Source organism: Podospora bellae-mahoneyi, chromosome 3 (assembly GCF_035222275.1).
Source record: "Podospora bellae-mahoneyi strain CBS 112042 chromosome 3, whole genome shotgun sequence".
Classification (NCBI taxonomy): domain Eukaryota; kingdom Fungi; phylum Ascomycota; class Sordariomycetes; order Sordariales; family Podosporaceae; genus Podospora; species Podospora bellae-mahoneyi.
In genome coordinates this window covers 745,906-764,759 of record NC_085882.1, presented here as the reverse complement: position 1 = coordinate 764,759, position 18,854 = coordinate 745,906, and the positions used below count along the sequence as shown (strand labels likewise).

At 52.7% G+C, this 18,854-nt stretch overlaps 10 protein-coding genes across 10 annotated transcripts; 8 read left to right on the top strand and 2 right to left on the bottom strand.

The window, feature by feature from the left end:
* Window positions 1-366: 366 nt before the first annotated feature.
* QC761_0049680 (uncharacterized protein) lies at window positions 367-669 on the top strand (the record flags this gene model as incomplete). The annotated part of the gene is made up of 1 exon (XM_062872463.1): window positions 367-669. The coding sequence occupies one exon, from the start codon at window positions 367-369 to the stop codon at window positions 667-669; it is 303 nt and encodes a 100-aa protein (XP_062733126.1).
* A 1,429-nt stretch (window positions 670-2,098) lies between these two features.
* Window positions 2,099-3,097, top strand: QC761_302510 (uncharacterized protein; the record flags this gene model as incomplete). Its single annotated transcript, XM_062877389.1, has 1 exon — window positions 2,099-3,097. One exon carries the CDS (start codon window positions 2,099-2,101, stop codon window positions 3,095-3,097), a length of 999 nt encoding a protein of 332 aa, XP_062733125.1.
* A 548-nt stretch (window positions 3,098-3,645) lies between these two features.
* Window positions 3,646-4,059, top strand: QC761_302520 (uncharacterized protein; the record flags this gene model as incomplete). Its single annotated transcript, XM_062877390.1, has 2 exons — window positions 3,646-3,832; window positions 3,908-4,059. The coding sequence occupies 2 exons, from the start codon at window positions 3,646-3,648 to the stop codon at window positions 4,057-4,059; spliced, it is 339 nt and encodes a 112-aa protein (XP_062733124.1).
* Window positions 4,060-4,191: 132 nt separating this feature from the next.
* Window positions 4,192-4,914, bottom strand: QC761_302530 (uncharacterized protein). The gene is made up of 2 exons (XM_062877391.1): window positions 4,519-4,914; window positions 4,192-4,455 (listed from the first exon to the last, which is right to left on the bottom strand). The coding sequence occupies exons 1-2, from the start codon at window positions 4,733-4,735 to the stop codon at window positions 4,298-4,300; spliced, it is 375 nt and encodes a 124-aa protein (XP_062733123.1). The 5' UTR covers window positions 4,736-4,914; the 3' UTR covers window positions 4,192-4,297.
* Window positions 4,915-6,347: 1,433 nt separating this feature from the next.
* QC761_302540 (uncharacterized protein) lies at window positions 6,348-7,574 on the top strand (the record flags this gene model as incomplete). Its single annotated transcript, XM_062877392.1, has 2 exons — window positions 6,348-6,876; window positions 6,955-7,574. 2 exons carry the CDS (start codon window positions 6,348-6,350, stop codon window positions 7,572-7,574), a joined length of 1,149 nt encoding a protein of 382 aa, XP_062733122.1.
* A 465-nt stretch (window positions 7,575-8,039) lies between these two features.
* QC761_302550 (uncharacterized protein) lies at window positions 8,040-9,339 on the top strand (the record flags this gene model as incomplete). The annotated part of the gene is made up of 2 exons (XM_062877393.1): window positions 8,040-8,318; window positions 8,377-9,339. 2 exons carry the CDS (start codon window positions 8,040-8,042, stop codon window positions 9,337-9,339), a joined length of 1,242 nt encoding a protein of 413 aa, XP_062733121.1.
* A 6-nt stretch (window positions 9,340-9,345) lies between these two features.
* QC761_302555 (uncharacterized protein) lies at window positions 9,346-11,149 on the bottom strand. Its single transcript, XM_062877394.1, has 3 exons — window positions 10,622-11,149; window positions 9,841-10,560; window positions 9,346-9,778 (listed from the first exon to the last, which is right to left on the bottom strand). The coding sequence occupies exons 1-3, from the start codon at window positions 10,834-10,836 to the stop codon at window positions 9,520-9,522; spliced, it is 1,194 nt and encodes a 397-aa protein (XP_062733120.1). The 5' UTR covers window positions 10,837-11,149; the 3' UTR covers window positions 9,346-9,519.
* Window positions 11,150-11,438: 289 nt separating this feature from the next.
* Window positions 11,439-11,745, top strand: QC761_0049610 (uncharacterized protein; the record flags this gene model as incomplete). The annotated part of the gene is made up of 2 exons (XM_062872462.1): window positions 11,439-11,686; window positions 11,724-11,745. 2 exons carry the CDS (start codon window positions 11,439-11,441, stop codon window positions 11,743-11,745), a joined length of 270 nt encoding a protein of 89 aa, XP_062733119.1.
* Window positions 11,746-12,893: 1,148 nt separating this feature from the next.
* QC761_0049600 (uncharacterized protein) lies at window positions 12,894-13,794 on the top strand (the record flags this gene model as incomplete). The annotated part of the gene is made up of 2 exons (XM_062872461.1): window positions 12,894-13,313; window positions 13,342-13,794. The coding sequence occupies 2 exons, from the start codon at window positions 12,894-12,896 to the stop codon at window positions 13,792-13,794; spliced, it is 873 nt and encodes a 290-aa protein (XP_062733118.1).
* A 1,839-nt stretch (window positions 13,795-15,633) lies between these two features.
* YVC1 (Calcium channel yvc1) lies at window positions 15,634-18,105 on the top strand (the record flags this gene model as incomplete). The annotated part of the gene is given in 5 exon segments (XM_062877395.1): window positions 15,634-15,804; window positions 15,814-16,084; window positions 16,141-16,468; window positions 16,522-17,449; window positions 17,503-18,105. Coding segments are annotated over 4 exon segments (1,962 nt in total). The 5' UTR covers window positions 15,634-15,804; window positions 15,814-15,981.
* Window positions 18,106-18,854: the final 749 nt, after the last annotated feature.

Sequence of the window (18,854 nt, the reverse complement as noted above, 5' to 3'; positions counted from 1 at the left end):
AGGGTTCCGACCTCAACCCAAGAAAATCCCCACGACGAGCTTTCACGTTTCATCGATCCCCGACTTCTCTCATTCTCCTCGCCAATGCAACCATGAGCCCTCAACACGCAAACAAACCGCCAAGGCCTGACTCCGACAGGAACCATAACCCCTAGATATCTCCCAGGGTCCCTATCCAACCGCCACAGGCCAGGCCCTCTGATGTCTCCCGCCGGTCACAACATGGGAGGTTCAATGCATTATCCAGTCTTAAAAGGCCAGACAAACCTCCAGGGGCTCAACCCAGCTGGGACCATCGATCCCCGATATTTCCTGGCCCGCACGCCCGAGCAGTAGAGCTTCCAACCAGTGAACCCAGGTGCACAAATGCCTGGAGCCAACGATGGCCAAGGTAGAAACATTGGACAGCAGCCCGTAAACGCCGGTTACCCGGTCCCGTCTGCGAGGTTGAACCGTCGACATCGGCCCAGATTGCTTCAGGAGTACATCCAGGATCAGGCTCTACATTATGAAGCTATGGCACTGCAAAATGACGACGACGAGATCATCGAGGGTGATTCTGAGGATGAGGATGATATGTACCACGAGTATTTAAATACAGTTTCTTGGAACCGTTTTCACGCAAGACACGAGAGGGATTTCTGGGGTCTCAAGGGAAAGTCCTGCTGAGGGATATGATTGATATTGATATTTGTACTAACACGACTGCTCAAGAGAAAGGGAAGACTGCCCAAGATAAGAGGCATTAAAGGGGAGGAGGGTGGTTCAGTCTTGAGGACAACATTGTGGGTTGAGGAGGAGGTGGTGATGTCAGAATAGGGTTCTCATGGATTGACCCGGAGAAGGATTTCTAGAAGTGATGGAGGAGTGCTTTATACCTGCACAGTCACGAAGTGGGACAATGGAGGGAAGACGGGTGGTGATGAGAGGTGTAGGCCGAAGCACTGCAGGGGGCTTTTTCTTTTTCTTCATGTCGGGTATGGATTAGGACTGTCGACTACTGTAGTAAGTATTATCCGCATTATTAATCCTTCCTTTCTGCTTGGTCTGTTTCCAGTCGCGCCCCTTTCCTGAGCTTGCCTGCCTATTGATTTCCTGCTATCGAAGCCATCTGTTAAGTTGAGATAAGAATTATAAGATGCGTTTCCCCGCTTTCTGAATTCTGGCAGTCTTCCATTGATCAGGCTACACTTACAAAAACTCAACATGAGCCATGTCCCTTTCAATCTTGGTTGTTTGAACGAAGGTTTCCACCATGGAAAGATCAATGAGAAGCTGTGTTCTATTCATCACGTTGCCCCTTTGCCTAGGTATGGTATCCTTGGCGGTGGTTTTGGCCTCAGTACCACCAATACTTGGATCAGCTCCCTGAAGCTGGGAGTCATTTCGAGGAAGGGGAAGATGGGGTTGAACATGACAGCAGCAGGGGCGTAGATTGATGAAGATCAGTGGCTGATTACACACCGTTTTCTGGAGTCACGATGAGGGAACATACACACACAGCTGAGCACTATGCTGCCTTCCCACCGGAGGAGAGACATGAGAATGCTCACCAGCCTCGTATTCTAGTCCAGCCTCGTTCTCTCGTCCAGCATCACAACCAAAGGCAATGGCGTGAGACATAGTCAGACAGAGAGGGGTCACCAGGCGTGCGCCATATGAGTGGTCCGAGGGCGCATTCCAGGATTCACCCCCGCACCTGACTGGCCGGGGACGGAACGGAGCTGGATCCGGGCGGGGTCCCGACGTGGCAGGGGATCATCTGCACGCACTTCGGTCATGGCCCCTCCCGCCCTCATTCGCTAACCCCCTCGCTAACGCCGGCCCAAGACCCCCTCCGTGCTGCAGCAAAGACTTCTTCCGAGCCTAACACGCCCCCACATTCAACCTTTTCCCTGCCTGCGAACCCCCAAACAGCTTGGTGTGTTGTGCTGTGTTGTGTTGTGTTGTGTTGTGGCCTGTTAAAAATTCCATGCATGCCACCTCTGACTGTGTTACCACGCCTCTCTCCTCTTCTCTTGTCGCAATGCTCCTCCTCCATCAACAAACCACTTGACTTGACGACCAGCGCGTTTGCTTGCTACTAGGTACTCAAAAAATGACCCTCATCGAACACGACACCCAGCGCGTCGAAGTCGACCAAGACTTTGACAAGTTCGCCCAGAGCCAAGAAGCAGCCACCTCGTCCACCACCTCCCTCCACAGCAGCCTCGTCAACTACGAGTGGAAACATGGCCGCCGCTACCACTCCTACCAAGCCGGGAGCTACTCCTTCCCCAACGACGAGCGCGAGCAGGAGCGTCTCGACCTGGTCCACCACGCCTTCTGGTGCACGCTCAACCACCGCTTGTTCCTCGCGCCCATCAACCCCGACGACGGGCTCCGCATCCTCGACATCGGTACCGGAACTGGACTCTGGGCCATCCACCTTGGGGAGGATCACCCTGGCGCAAAGGAGATCATCGGCAACGACCTCAGCCCCATCCAGCCGAGGTGGGTGCCGCCCAATGTGCAGTTCATCGTCGACGATGTCGAGCTCGACTGGGTGCATGCCGGCGTGAACGTCGAGCCGTATGATTACATCCACTGTCGGTACATGGCGGGCGGTATCAGGGACTGGCCGAGGCTGGTGAAGCAGATGTATGACAATGTCAAGCCGGGTGGGTGGGTTGAGTTTCAGGAGTCGGCCAACACGCTGTACTCTCAGGATGGTACCCTGAGCAAGGACAATGCCATGGTTCGCATGATGGAGGGCTTGATCTTGGCGTGCGACAAGATTGGGCGGACGTTGGATCCGGCGCCGCAGATGGAGAAGTGGGTGAAGGATGCTGGGTTCATCAATGTCGAAGTGCAGAAGTTTAGGCTGCCGATTGGTAGCTGGCCGAGAGATGCGAGGTTGAAGGAGGTGGGAACGTTGATGGCGGTCAATTTCATCGAGGGTGTCGAGGCGTTCACGGCGTCGCTGTTTAGGGATGTGCTGGGGTGGTCGCAGGACGAGGTGTCGGCGTTGAATGCCGAGGTGAGGGCTTCGGCGAAGAGGGGGAATGCGCACGCCATTTTTGATTTCTTGGTTATCACTGGGCAGAAGCCAGAGTAGTTGTCATGGGGTTGGATACCCCGGCATGTAGAGATACCACAATGCCGTCCCCCACTTTGATGACGAGTCCCGATGATATGATTGTTCATGGATCTCTCAAGATACACAACCCAGATCTAGACCAGTCCATGGATCCATGCCCAGCTGATTGACTTACATGTCTCACCTTGCACTCTCCCCATTGGCGATTCCTCGCCCACCTGTTTCTGACTCGCACCGCAGAATCAAGATCCCATTCGTTTATCTGACACCTGATAGTGTTACGGGCATTTCAAGCTTGCGCCTCCGCCCCTTCCCACTCCCCGTCGCTTCGTTTAAAGAAAGCGGAGAACTATGTCGTGTTCCTGCCAGCAGACGACCAATGACATCATCGTCGTCCCCGTCCCCGTCCCACGGCTGTGGCTCCCTCCCGTGTTTAAAACCCCTCCTTTTCAATTCAAACCTCTGCTTTCAAATCTCCCCATCAACATCCAGCAATACAACCATAGCTTTCCTCAAACAAATCTTCCATATCCAACCTTTACAACCAAACCACATCCCTACCCAACATGGACTTCCTCAACAAAGTCACCGGCGGAAACAACGCCTCCCAACCCGCCGACCACTCCAACAACCCCACCACCACCAACCCCACCGACCAGTCTTCCTCCTCGAGCGGCGGCCTAATGGACAAGTTTAACAGCCTCGCCGGCGGCGGCAAGGAGTCGGAGAAGAAGGAGGATCCTCTCGATAAGGGTACGTTTGATCCACCAACCAACCTTACCCACTCCAGTACGTCATCACCACTAACAAATAAAAAAATAAAAATAGGAGTCGACCTCTTCCAGCAACACGTCCTCGGACAGGGCGATCAGTCCAACGAGAGCGCCATCGAGCAGGCTAAGGATGAGCAGATCAGTGATTTCATTCGGGACCAGTACAAGAAGAATACGGGCAAGGATTTTCCTGTGGCTGATAAATAGATGGGTGTTGGGGTTGGCATTTGCGGCTGCGGGCAATATGAGCAATGACTGGCTGGGAAGTTTGAAGGGTGTTAAGCCAGGGTTATGAGTTATGAAATTCAGACACTGATTCACTTCACATGCATGGGGTTGTGGTGTTGTTTTGCAACCGTCTATTAAGTTGTCTATTATGGATTCCAGTCCCCCTCTTTCTTCCTGGCAGTTATCCCCTCCTATTCAAAGTTTCATCTTCTTCTTTTTAGTTGACGGTGGCCTGGTTCAAGTTGTTGATCAACCTCGCGCCATCAAATAAGCGGCCGTTGCCGGCCCGGGCGCGGCAGAGGTTCTTGCCACGCTCGATGATGTTGTTGGTGCAGGTCAGCTGGCTGTTGGCTACGCAGCTGAGTCTGGAGCCGCCTGTTTGTGTTTGTGTTAGCATCAGTCCCTGACTGAGGAAAGAGAGATTGGGAAAAGACATACAGTTGTTACCACCGGGGACGCAGCGGCCGGGCTGGCCGTTGGCGGCGAAGCATGAGTCCTGCTTGAGGGATGTGTTGGCCACGCAGCAGGTGCCGCGGGGGACAGGGCGGTTCTGGTTCTGGCGGGCGGCGATGGCGGGGACGGCGGGGTTCTCAGCCGCGGGCATGGCGGTTGTGAAGGCTGCCATGGCGAGGACGAGGGGGGTGAGGAACTTCATTTTGAGAGATGGTGTGGTTGAAAGGGGAAGTTGAGACTTGATTTTAGCGTTGTGGAAAAAGATAAAAAAAGAAGAAGGACCCGACCGGCGGAATGAATGTGGGTGTTTTGTGGTATGAAGACAGAGAATTGAAGAGAAGGTTGAAGGAAAGGGGGACGGGAATAGACGGCGGAATTGAAGACTGGCTTAAAGACGAAAAGAAGATGTTGGAGAGGTAGGGAGGGAGGTGGGAGATTTATAGTTGAGTGAGGCTCTGTGTCGATCGGATCATGTTGCCGAAGGAGGTTCACTAATTCCCCCCTGGTGGAGTCGGAAACCCACGATGGTGGTAGCGCTTGGATGTTTTGGTGGTTTTGGAGTGGCATTCTCAGGGGGTGTGCGGTTTCAACCCAAGGAATTCACCACTGTCGCGGGATTTGCAGCCGCTCCATTTGGGACAGCGGTTCGAGGGAGGAAGGAAGAATGCATGGAAGGATCAGGCGATCGATGAGAAACATTGTTCGGATCGTCTGGGGAGGAGAAATCGTGGAAATCCGGGGTGGTTTTGAGACGGCTATCATGCCTTGACTTTGCCAAGCGCCCGTCTTGGCAGGGGGAGGGTTAAAGATAGTAGTTATTGGGAGGTTTGTCACGACGGGATGCAATGCTATGGTGATCTTGAGTGCTGAACCTGGGACGAATGATTTTGGCGAATGGCACAATGTCTTGCGATGCGAATCGGGGAATGGGATCAGGAAGATGATGCTCAGGAAAACAACAAGACCTCTCTCGGTTAGAATCAACCCGAGATCAGAGTCTAGCCAGAGTTGGATTGGCGGCTTCTTTGCTTCTCCTGGCGGCAGCGCCCGAGAACAAGGGGAGCGCGCCAAGCTTCGTGTCTCGGCAGTCGCTGGCATCGGGAGAGCTCTTCTCACTGGTTCAACTTTATCGCGAGGCCGATATCATTCAACTTGAGCTCTAGATGGGGGAGTTCTTTTCTGAATTAACTGACGGTTTTCACGGCCAGAAGACATTACAGCAGTTTTCTCACATGAGCCTCTCACACCGGGAATTTTCGAACACCCACGGCTCATGTTCACTGCGAGCCAAGTTCTCCCCAGACTGCAACGAATGAGAACAGAGTGTTTGATACAGACGAAGAATGACCGATCTAGGGAATTCTTTTCTTTCGTTTACTCATCACTGAAGAACAACAGCGATGACATGTTCTAGAATGGCCTCGGATTGTGCCTGGTGAGACCATCACCACACCACGCGTGCCGTCTTGGCACGCTCACAGGCTGTTCAAGCGATGAACTCCCAATCGCTTCACCAACTCGCCAGCACCCAAACGATCCATCATATGACAGCTTGCCAATCAACGCCGCCAAAATATTCCCTGCAGCAGCCAAGTTCTTTGCTCACACTCAACGGCGACAATCTGGTCCAGACACCAAAAGTTGATCAACAGGGGTTGGCACTGCAACGTCATGCTATCATCGACGTCATCAGACCTTCCCGCTCCCCTCCTCACCAACCCTCAAGAATCATGATGCCGCTACTATCATTGTTTGAATGCCCGACAGCATGAATTCAGCATTCCGACAACCACCTAGGTGAGAAACAACAGAAAATGGGCGACATTTACATCAGCAACGGAACCTGCTACGGATCCGCAGGCAACGAGCTCGACAGAAGCTTCATCCCGTGCGGAAATGCCGCCTTTGGACCAGTGACGTGCTGCGGAGCGGGAGATGTCTGTCTCAGCAACAACGCTTGCTTCGGCGTCCACGGCACGCCAGGATCATACGGAGCAGACCTGACCTATCTCGCCGGGTGCACCGACGAATCATACAGAGATGGGAGCTGTCCTGACAAGTATGGTATCGACCAGCCGTGGATCGCTTTGACGGTTTGCGATGACAGCGGTGGTGATTGGGCTCCGTGTCCTCAGGAGGGAAGCCCGACTACGCTGCAGAATGGTGCTTATTGCAGCTGTACTGATGCTGCGTCGACGACTGTCGCCATCAACAATTCGCCACGGCTGGCGGATATTGCTAGGTTGCCGCAGACGACTGGGGGGACTGTTTCATTCTTTCCGGGGAATGAGCCGACAAATACATCTCCTCCGGCTCAAACGACCGGTGAGGGGAATGGTGGAGGTCAGTCCAGTTCCCAATCGCAATCCCCATCGCAATCGCAACCACAACCAGGAACAACAGGCCAACCGCCAAATACAGGATCATCAAATACCAGCAGCAGCCCGATACCATCAGAGACAGGCTCGCCAGGCTCAGACTCGGGAACGGGCTCGGACTCTGGCTCGGACCCAACCGGTGGTGGTGGCGGGAGCTCTTCTTCAGGCGGCGGCCTGAACTCTGGCGCCAAGATCGGCATTGGCATAGGAGCTGCCATAGGAGGGCTCATACTGATTGCTACTCTGCTCACCCTCTGGCACTACAACCGGAAGAACCGCCGATCTGCCTCTGGTGTCGCCGGTATTGAAGAAGGCGGGGAAAAGCCAAAAAAGGCATTCGCGCCTGTCCCGTCCCCTCGCGCATCCGAAGCTGACTCCAACCCTGTCTCGGAAGCGGACGGAAAAGCGGTGACACGGCCCTGGAGCATGAGAAGTGAGCTTGAAGGGAATAATACTGCTGCTGCCGCGGCAGGGAAGAAAGGGCCAACGGCGAATGGAAATCAAAAGGTTAATACTGATGGGGCAGCACGTCCGGGGGTGGGGGAGCTAGATGGGAGAGAGGTGCAGGAGTTTCCACCGCACCACGATCTGAGTCCGGTGGCAGAGCTTCCTGGGAGCGAGGTGTGGGCCCAGGCCCCGGGAGGGGGGAGGGGGAGGGTATGATGCGGGCTGAGATGGGACATTTTCTTGCTATGGTTGAGTTGGTCCGGCAGGCAATTTTCACGCGGTGGGTGGACTGATTTAGGGGGTACATATATTGGGGCCTTGGCTGATGTTACTTTATACCAGATGGGTGTTCATGGGGGATTTACATAATTCTAATAGCAAAAGGCTTGTACTTTGGTCTGTGTAATGTTTGGTTAAACGTGGTTGCACATGCTGTTGTGTGACCACATCAACCACCTGGATGGAGTGGTATTGGTTAATAGAAGGGGGTGACTGCAGAGCTTATTCTCTTGGCTTGGGTCTTGGCTTCGGTTTTCTATCACCGAGAGGAGTCGGACGCGGTAGGTTGGTGCAGGAGAGGCGTGTTGGGATTGGGGACAGGCCGCATTGTCTGAGGACCAGTTTCTCCCGGGGGGATGGGTTGGGTCAAGTTTAAGTTGAGGTGGCCTCCCTTTCTTGGGGATGGTTGGGTTCGAGCAGCCGCACCCGTTCAAAGAGGCACACCACCACCTATCCGTCATGACCAAGCTGTACCGATCTGCTGCTGCTCTCGTTCTGTCCCTCCCTCTCTTGGGTCTGGGACAGCAGCAGGCGGCGGCACCTGATCCATGGGCGTTCACCCACTCGAACCAGGAAAAGGCCATTGTCTTGTCTCATACCGGCGGCTTCAACATTGGCAGCAAGATCGTGCCCGACCCCCGACGTCCAGGCCAGACAATAACCTGTGATCACGGGTATTTCGTACGTGCCCCCATTCTCGTTTTCTTTCCCGCCCATTTCCGCTGACCTTTTCCCCCAGGAATACTTCATTCCCCTCCACTCCCCCCCCCAAGGCCACCTCCGCCGGACAACCTCCCTCGTCCTCTGGCACTCCTCCTCCACCCAAACCTTCCAAAACCGCTGGGACGGCGGGCCCGGGTTCAAAGACCTCCTCCTCCGCCTAGGCTACCCCGTCTACCTCTTCGAAGCCCCTCGCCTCGGCCGCGCAAACTGGGCTTGCAAACCCCACCGCTACGACGTCACCTACCGCGACCAGGACAACTTCCTCGCCTGGAATTTCGGACCGTCCTACCTCAACTGGTGGCCTGGCTTGCAATGGCCCGAGGACCCTGAGGTCAAAAGACTAAGCTGGGAGCAAGCTACCGGGGGTAGGTATGTGGAGTTTGATGACTACGAGCACATCCTCCTCCACGCTGAAGTAGCCGCCAAAGGGGCTGTTCACACTGAGCAAGGAGCAGAAAGAGGGGGGTTGGTTTACCTGACGAATTCTGCCGCGGGTCTGAGGGCGTTGCTTGCGGCTACGCTGAGCGATGAGACGGTTGGGAAGATAAGGGGGATTGTGGCGTATGAGAGCGCGGGGTACGTTTTTCCCGAGGGGCATAACGTCACCGACAGGAGGGATGAGCCATTTGGGCCGTTGGTGGTGACGCAGGAGGCGTGGAGGAGGTTAGCAAAGTTGGATTTTGTGCAGTTTGTTTGGGGGGATAACCGCCCTGAGACGGGGAGCGGGTTTTGGGAGGAAATGGTGGTGCAGAGTAGGCTTTGTGCGGAGCTGATTAACCTGTATGGGGGGAATGCGGAGGTGGTGAAGCTGAAGGAGGATTTGGGCGTGGTGGGGAATACGCATTGCCCGTTTACGGATATGAATAATGAGGTTATTTTGGGGTTGTTGGAGGAGAGGTTGGAGAGGAGTGGGTTGGATGGGTTTGAGGGGCGGGTGGGGAAGGGGAAGGGGAAGGGGAAGAGTAAGTGGAGAGGTTAAAGGGCTGCTTTGAAGGTTTCTTTCATAATGGAGGGATGCTCGTGTGTGTTTATGTTGGCTCGAAGGTGCAGAACAGAAACTGAAATGCTGTTCTTGCCCCCTTCTTCTGAGTCCCTGGATCGAAACAGTGCCTCCCTTTCCAACCCATATCAACCAGATGTGTCCCCTAAATCATCAGAACTAAAGTTTCGTCACCACCACATCATCCGCCAACATCCTCGCCGCTCTGTTGTTGTTGGACTGGATCCGGAAGGTAAGGTCATTCCCGCCCTGTGTTGTTGAGCAGACAAAGGCATAGCCGATTTGAGTCCATGCCAAAGAAGAACCAGCACCTGACGTGATCGACCTTCCGCCCAGAACAACCGACCACGGGTTCCCATTTGTGTAGCTGGAAATAACGCTGATTCGGAATGTGAGCCTATAATCAGCCCCTGGCTCGCTGCAGAGAGAGACGCTCGTTAGCATACCACTATGCGTAAAGGCCCGAGGAGGCTGACACACCAGTTGATAGTTTGAGACACAGAAAGTCCGGCGATGGCGGCGCTGACAAAGTAGCTCGACTGGATCTCCATCACGTAATTGCCAGCACCCTGTGAGATAACCCCAACGCTGGCACCGGTACCGACCGTGTTGGTGATACTCCATCCTTCCAGCGAGTTACCGCTGAAGTCCCCGTTGGTGATCAACGGAGGTGGTGCTGCTGATGTGGTGGACTCGGGCACGGAAACAGTGGATGTTGTGGGCTCAGGCGCTGTTGTCGTGGTGGGTTCGAGTGTCGACTCTTCGGCAGTGGTTGTTGTGGTCACTTCAGGGGTCGGGGTTGCTGTGGGCTCAAGCGTAGACTCTTCAATTGGAGTTGTGGGGGCTGGCTCGGTTGTCATGGGCTCGGTTGTAGGTTGCTGGGTAGATTCTTCCTCCACAAGTGTCGGGCTAACGGTAACATATTCGGTAACGGTCGGTGTTTCAAAAATTGTGCTTGTGACATCAGCAGTGACGGTAGCAAGCTCAGTAGTCGATGTGATCCCAATGCATCCGCAAGCAGAAGTGAACTGCAGTGGTTCGACGGAAGAAGAAAAGCTGCGCAGGCAGTTCAATGGCGGTCTGTTGGAGCAGCCCCTTTTCCTGCGTCTAGCTTTCAGGGGTAGACTTTGTGCGATGGTCGTGGGTTCGGTGACAGGTTCGGTGATAGTCGCAGTTTCGGTGACGGCATTGGTAATGGTGCTGTAACGATACACGTCAGTCTCCATGCTCTGACGGATTCGAGAAAGTTGTAGAGGCATACACGGTAGGGGTGACAGTGACGACCTCGGTGAATGCAGTTGCTGTGACGATCGAGTTGGTACAAAATTGGCTGGCTTGTACCAGTGAACTGCTGAAACAGTTCAACAGCCCATCCTGGACACACTCCTCGACATCATCGCGTTGCTCTAGCTTTGCTGAGGTAGCTGCGCCCAGAATGACCCAAAGGTTGCCAGCGAGGAGGAAAGACGAACGCATGGTGGACGTGCGTAAATGAATGACAGTCAGTGGGAAACAAAAAAAAATGAATGACAATAGGACTGAGGATCCAAATGCAAAGCCTGGGGGCGTGCGGTCTTTTTGTTGACAGTGGCATGGTCCCGAGGGTCTGGAACGTGTGGATCAAGACCCCTGTCGCAAGCTGATGGCTGAAAATCCGATTCTGGAAGCGCTATCGAATTTTCAAGATGAATACTCCATCCTCCTCCCATCTCCCATGATCCTGGAACCTCGGCATTAAATGGATACACTCTGCCGCCGGCAGAGCGTTGATGGGTAATTACCCCTTGACCGAGACGTAACGCCACTCTATGGGTCGCCAAGTATGCTCAACACTATAACTAGGTATGTAACCTGTCAGCAAAATATTTAGCTTTAATGGCGGGGAGCTATGCTCCAGTGAGTAAGCCCATAATGTCCCTATAGTCCTCGTGCCGAGGAGAAAAGCGGGAGTCTAGAAAGACTTGGATTTTAAAAAAAACACACAAGTAGTGTTAGCAGCCCCTCCTCGGTCACCATGCTCAGTCAATCCTCACTCGAAAGGCCGGCGTGCCCTGCTATCTTCATTTTCGTCGCTCGCCATGGATCCTGTCACGGCCATCGGGCTGGTGTCGGGCATCCTGACATTTGTACCATTTGGCACCAAGCTTGTCAAGGGAACCATTAAGATTCGGGAAGCGCTCGATGGCACACTGGACGAAAATCGCACCCGTCAAGAGGTGGCCCAGGAGATGAAACGGCTTTCCGCTCGACTCTTACCGCCGGACGATACCAAGCTCGTCGCCGAAGAAAAGAGTCTTTGCCTTCTCGCCAAAGAATGCTCGTCGATGTCGGAGCAGCTGATCAAATTCCTTGAGGGTGTCAAGTCCGACAACAGCCGATCCATAAGACAAAGCTTATGGTCATCTTTGAAAAGCAAAATGCATGGAAAGGAGAGGGTAGACTTGGAGCAGAGACTATATCACTGCCGAAACCAACTTGAGCTTCAACTTTTATTTGTCACGAAGTCTGTTTCGTGTCACCATATCTACTTGGATCTTGTATCATACTGAGTTCGGATTTCTAGTCGCCAAACGGATGCGTCGCTGCAAACTCTATGCAAACTAGTCGAAGATGATGCTGCAAAGCTCGAATATATACGACAGTCCATCAATCGACTTGAGCAACAAGTTCACCTCTGCGATCTCAGTACCGCTGCGCAGGCGCAGATACGAAGCCTTCTATCTCTTCCAGACCACGTCTCAAATAGCATTTCGCAAGACCGGGTGCTTCGCGCATTGGCTTTTGATGGTATGCGAAACCGTCAAAACCTCGTTCAGGATCCTCACGACACGACGTTTGAGTGGTTCGTGCATGCAGCGAAATCGTTGCAAGAAGAGGCGCAGCGCGCAGCCAGGGAAAAGTTCACTGGTTGGCTAGAATCTGGCCACGGTGTATTTCACATTTCCGGAAAGCCTGGGTCTGGTAAATCGACTTTGATGAAATATCTGGTAGAACACGCTGCGACATCTGGACATCTCAATGTTTGGGCCAGTGAGTTGAGCTCCCTGGGCTTAAAGTCAAGCCTCGAAGATGACTCTAGATTTAACCAGCTACTGATTGTTCACTTTCAGACAGTCGAAAACTAGCGGTCGCTCAGTTCTTTTTCTGGCGGCCCGGTACAGAACCTCAAAGATCTCTCGGCGGGCTCTATCGGACTCTACTTCACAAAGTCTTTCAAAAGTGCCCAGAACTTATATCCGCCGTCATGCCTTCCTTCTGGCAAAAGTCACAATCGATGCCGTGGCAGCTGAGCTCTGATCTCGAGGTGACGGAGCACAGTCAAGGCAGCTTTCAATCGTCTTATCAGTAGTGAGGTGGCCGAAGCATTTCCGAACCACTGCTTTTGCTTTTTTATTGACGGCCTGGACGAGTACGAGGCAATAATCCAGACGGACCATACAGATCTGGCTGCACTACTCAACAACTGGGCAGAGGCGGGCCTTTCATCTCGGAACATCAAGCTGTGTGTCTCCAGCCGTGAATACAACTCCTTCATGAACCTGTTCTCCGACGACAGGCGGCTGCGGCTTCATGAGCTTACTCACAGCGACATGGTCGCCTGTGTAAGAGACAAGCTTGACCGCATATCTGGGTCGAATGGTTTCGACCAGTTGGTCGAAGACATTGTGGAGAAAGGACAGGGTATTTTTCAGTGCGTTGGGATTGTGGTCAAGAATATGAGATACGAGATCGACAACACAACTACCGAGGCCCAAGAGTTCAAAGACTCGCTGAAGATGCTGCCAAGCGAGATAAACGACCTCTACAAGCACATATTTGACTCTCTACGTGATGCAAAACGTGCATACCGCACGTTGGCAACGGTTTCCGAGGCGATGGAAACAGGGGTTACTTCCTTTTCCGTGGAGGCCTACTCTTTTTTTCAAGATTATGAGTGGGACAGGAGTTTCGTTGTAAGCAATTCATTTCCTGCCACGACAGAATCATCACGGCACAAGCTTGGTAAAACACGCCTCCGTTGGTGGTGCGGTGGACTACTCGATACCAGAACAGTCACCCTGGGAGGAGTCCGACGGCTCTACGCTGCGCATCCATATACGATGGAAGTTGTGCAATTTACCCACCGCTCGGTCAGAGACTTCCTTGAACACCCCGGTGGTCAGCAGAAGATGCTGGAGCTTCTTGAAGGCTTTGATGTCTTGGACGCAATTTCGCAAATGCACCTCGCAGATTTACGAATGCTTCGCGAGAATTGCCCGGGCTTCGATACCTCATATATATTATTTCGTGAACGGCACAGGAATGGCTCAGACAAAAATCCCTACATTTTCCTGGAAGCATGGGATAAATTCTGCCCTGATGACGACTCTCTTGAGCCCAGCCCCGGGCACTATGATGTCCTTCTTCCAGCGGGCAGCACTGCCTATGGGTTAGCAACTTGTGCATTTTGGGGTTCAGAGGGTCATCCGTGACATAATAGAAACAGATATCGGGTCGATGAACCGCCCTATTTCCACCGGCATCTGGTTAGGGACGTCCAAGTACCCACCACGAAAAATGACAAATGACCCAACTGTCACCGATAGCTCCCACAAACTGGGGTTACTCACAAATCTCATACTTAACTGACACAGAGAGAGAACAACTCATGAGGAAGAAGACTTTGCCATGTTGGACTTTCTCTTTGACAAAGGCTTAAGCGACCCAACACATCTTGGGGCCAGCATTAACAGAATTCGCGATGTTCAAGTTGAACCGGACGTGGGGGGATGCCTCAATTGACCACTTGGCACCGTTTCTTACTGTATGAGTGGATGTATCAGCATGCGGAACGAGTATGGAGTGGTCGCCTACCGCACGAGCAGCTTAATGCAAGATTTGGAGAAGCGGTAGCGTGGTTTCTCAGAAAGGGCGCCGACCCGTACTTTTCCGCGAGAATGGAGTTTGTCAGGCGGCCATATAACGAAGACGAGCTCGAATCAGTAAGTCGAGATCGACACATCAGCGCTTATCGTGGCCCTCTCATCCGTCCCAACAGCCTTCGCAGCTTTTGAAAGATAACGATTCAGTTTCGGAGGAGGATGGTCAATGGAGATACAGAACAATTTGTTATTTAAGAAGAGATCCCCGCTTGTTTCCATCTGTAGAGAAGAAGGCAGTGGAAGGATCATGCATCGTTGCAAGATTGGGTGCAGGATCTTCAAATGGATTCCAAAGCCAAGACGGAGCTACTACGGCTTGTAAAGAAAAAGTCACAGGAGCAAGCCACCCTTGTTTTCTGGAGCAACATTTGCTCAGCAGCATACGGCTTATCTTGCGCGGCGTATGGAAAGGGCCAAGCGCCTTCTTGGGCACTTTTTTCAGGATCATATCACCTTGTGATCCCAATTTTGGCGCCCCTTTTGCTTACCTGGGTTGTTTTGTTGCCCCTGCGCAGATTTTTTCCACCGAAAACGTTGCAGGATGAGAGTGATTTGGCTGTTGGATTTACCCATCTAAACAATCTTTCGTATGTTGTCGCACTGAGCCCCCGAAGTTGGATATTCTCATGTAGCTTCACCAGTTAAATATCCGAACACCTGTCCTAGAGGAACCTTGATTGATGGTGAATGAATTTGGCAGCCATTAGTTGTCTGTAATAGAATCCTACATGGATACTCCAAGCTCCATGATGATTATTGATGTTTGATGAAATCTGGTACCGTTGGGTGAACAATAAACAAAGGTGGCACAAGCGGCATCGGAATCCTCGAACACTCTGAGGGACCCAATCTCGGACCATCCCGTTTGCAGAGGCCGCCACGAGCTTTGTGCAACATGACCAGAACTGCTTTTGTTTCTATTGTTACGGCATCTGACGAGAACACACCATAGCAGGGAGTTTGGTCAAATTTCTGCAACGTGGTGAGAGGACTGGGAGAACCGTCAAGGTTGCAGATGATATCCTGTATTCGGTACCTTCCCATAATCACGGATGATGCCACTTATACCCGAAACAAAACATGGCCCAGTCGTGGGTGGTGCAGATAGATGCATGCACCTGTGCCATGATCATGACGGCCGTTGGCTGCCAAGGTCTAGACCTCCATCGATCTGCCATCCCAGCTTTGCTTGGCTTGATGCTCCGAACAGGTGCAGCCAGTTCAGCTACCCCTGTCCCGTGAGCTGTTAGCCTTTTTAACACTTGATGCCGCATCTGATAGCAGCGATGAGATAGCAGCCCCAACTACCCCGCACACCACTTTTACGTCATGGTAACAGGGATCTGTGCTGCTGTGCTGCTGTGCTGCTGTGGACGTCAACACACGCTGAAACTCAATTCCTTGTTGGCCCATTGCGCCGGTCACCTTTCACGATTGCCAAGGCACTGATCGGGGTGCACTAGCTATTCTTTTCTTGTTTGGCGTCTTGGAGTCCCTATCTTTGCCGGCGCTGCTTTTGTTTTTGAGACATTTGAGACATTTCTCTTTTTCTTCCTCTCTATCCTCTCATTCCTCGGTGCGACTCGTTTCTCTGGGTCTTGGGTTGAGATCTTTCGCCAGGCTATCTAGAGTAGCAGTAGTGGGACATCAAGGTTCACGATACCAACCAACGTTTCCCAGACAACCACCACTTCACACCATGGGAGGCCTAAGCTGGAGAAAACTTCTCGGCTGGGATCGCCATCCTAGTGACGGCCATCGTCACGATTATGACAGCTGGTGGCATGATTCTCGCCGGCGTCGTAGGTCTTTTCCATTCTCTCTCCAATTGCCGAATTGCTGTTAACGTGCCAAGAAGTGCTCCCCCACTACCACGATGAATCTCTCGAGTCTGCCATTCCGCCACAAGCCGTCACCGAAGTAGCCCTCCGATTGCGCCACCTGATCGAGCAGTGTGTTCCTTGCGAGTTGAACCCCGATCTGGTCACCCGCCCTCACAGTAAGGTCATCACCACCAAGGTGATCAAAGCAGCCAAGGAGGCCGGTGGGAAGGAGCACGGCGCCTGTGTGGTGTTTTGTCTGCTGGTGAACAAGCGCTGGTGGAAGCACCAGAGTCTGGTTGAGCTATGGGATGCCGATTTGCATAACCTCAGGGCGGTAGCTTGTGAGGTTATCGCCAAGCAGATGTAAGTCGTGTTTCAGTGTCTTGAGACTCCGGCAACAAGCTGACACACCACAGTATCGAGACTGAGAATGATCCTACTTACCTCCTGCACTCGGTCCTCCTCAAGCGGTACTCTATCATCATTAATGGCAAGCCCACACCACCAGCCAATGTCGTTGAGCGAGCTGTTGATCTCCACGCCCTTAGAGTGATTGGTTCATCCGGCTACCAAAAATGCATCAACTTCCTCTGGAAGGGCTGGCTAGTCCAGGATGAGGACGACCCGTCCACCTTTGTGGACTACAAGGACAAGGACAACACGTCGTACTGCGCCCACCTCGACCCCGACCGCATGCGAGCACCCATGTACCAGAACGTGACGCAGATGCTCTTCTCCTTCTTCTACCTCATACTCTACACCCTTGCGATGAACTCAGTAAATGCCCGAGGAGAGATTGACCTCATCGAGGGGCTGCTGTATGTCTTCACCATTGGCTACATCTGCGACGAACTGTCCAAGCTCTGGAAAGCTGGGCATCAGATTCTGAGCTTTTGGCACGCATTCAACTCGGTCCTGTACGCGCTGGTGACCACCAGCTTGGCCATGAGGTTCATTGCGCTCAGTGCTGGGGTTGATGATCCGATCAGACATCAATACACGACGCTGAGCTACAACTTTTTGGCTGTCAGCGCGCCGTTGTTTTGGGGCCGGCTGCTGCTCTACCTTGACAGTTTCAGGTTCTTTGGCGCCATGTTGGTGGTGCTCAAGGTGATGATGAAGGAGTCGATGATCTTCTTTGCGCTGCTTATTGTGATCTTTATTGGCTTCCTCCAGGCTTTCATCGGCCTGGACTTTGCTGAGGATCAGGCGGCCGAGGACTTTTACTTTATCATTCAGGCGATGGCGAATGCGCTGATGCAGAGCCCGGATTTCAGTGGGTTTGATAAGTTCAGTCATCCGTTTGGACTGATTTTGTATTACTGCTTTACTTTTGTTGTCATGGTATGTTTTCCGGAGACTTGAGGGAGATTGACAGAGAGCTAACGAAGAGATAGGTTGTCCTCCTCAACATCCTGATCGCGCTTTACAACTCGGCCTACGAGGACATCTACGACAACGCCAACGACGAGTATCTTGCCATGTTTGCGCAAAAGACGATGACTTTTGTTCGTGCCCCCGACGAGAATGTGTTCATACCGCCCTTGAACCTGATTGAGATTTTCTGCTTGGCCATCCCGTTCGAGTGGTGGATGAGCAAGAAGACGTATGAACACCTCAACGATATCGTCATGGCTGCGCTGTACTCGCCTCTGCTGCTTGTGTCGGCCTATTTTGAAATGAGGACTGCCCAGGAGATCAGAGGGAACAGGGCCCGGGGCGAGGAGGATGATGATACCATTGAGGAGTGGGAGCAAATGTCTGACCACTTTGACTTTGAGGGTGACGGGTGGTCCAAGACTGTGGCTAGCGCAAAGAGTAATCTGGAGGAGGATGCCGATGTGGTCGAGATTAAGAAGCTGAAGCAGGAGGTGGAGGAGCTGAAGAAGATGATCGAGGGGTTGACCAAGTTTATTGCTGGTGAGAAGGGGCTTGGAAATGGCGATACCGAAGAGCTAAAGGAGGTTGACGAGGAGGGAGAGTCTAGTGGTGGTACTTAGGGTTTGGTGGCTGTGGTATTTTCTATGGTTGTATGGTTGTTTGCATTGCTAGCGGGCGTTTTTTGGCTTTGGCGAGGACCGCGGGTGGTAGACCTAATTGCATCTGTGTTGACTAGTGTTTCTTTTCAGAACTTACAGACGACGTGGTAATATCGCGCTGCCCTAGGGTTGAGTAGAGCCTTGATGAGACTCTGGAAGAGTCACCTTATCAATCCGCACATGTCTTCCACGAGTCATTCCCCTTGCCATGTCTACTTAACCGGGACCGTAGGTAACTTTCCGATTTTACCCCTTCTAGCTCTCACTTTTCTTAGGTCATGTCAAGGACATGATGACTTCATGGCCCAGACGCTAAGAGTACCTTCTGGCGTCTGGTTTTCATGACCGAAGCTACCATCTCCGGAGAAGATTAGCAGATGCATGGCAGCAGCCCCATAGCTACCATGTGGCTCCAGCACAAATACCGTTCAACCTTCCCGCTCGTCTACCTACGCAACATTTGTCAACGCGGGAAAAAGGAAGACCACTCCCCGCTCGCTCGCCCAGTTGCCGACATTCGGGAACAGCTTCTTCATGTTCCCCAGATTTCTCTTCCGTTTTGGGACAAGCTCCATGTCACCTCTGCCGGGAGTGCTACCCCCATGCCCAATCTGTCAGCTAGGACTTCATTTGGGCAAACAGGCTAAACACCCACCATGGCGCTCGACTGGCCAGCAATATTGACACAAGGCGCCGACGGAATGAGAGCA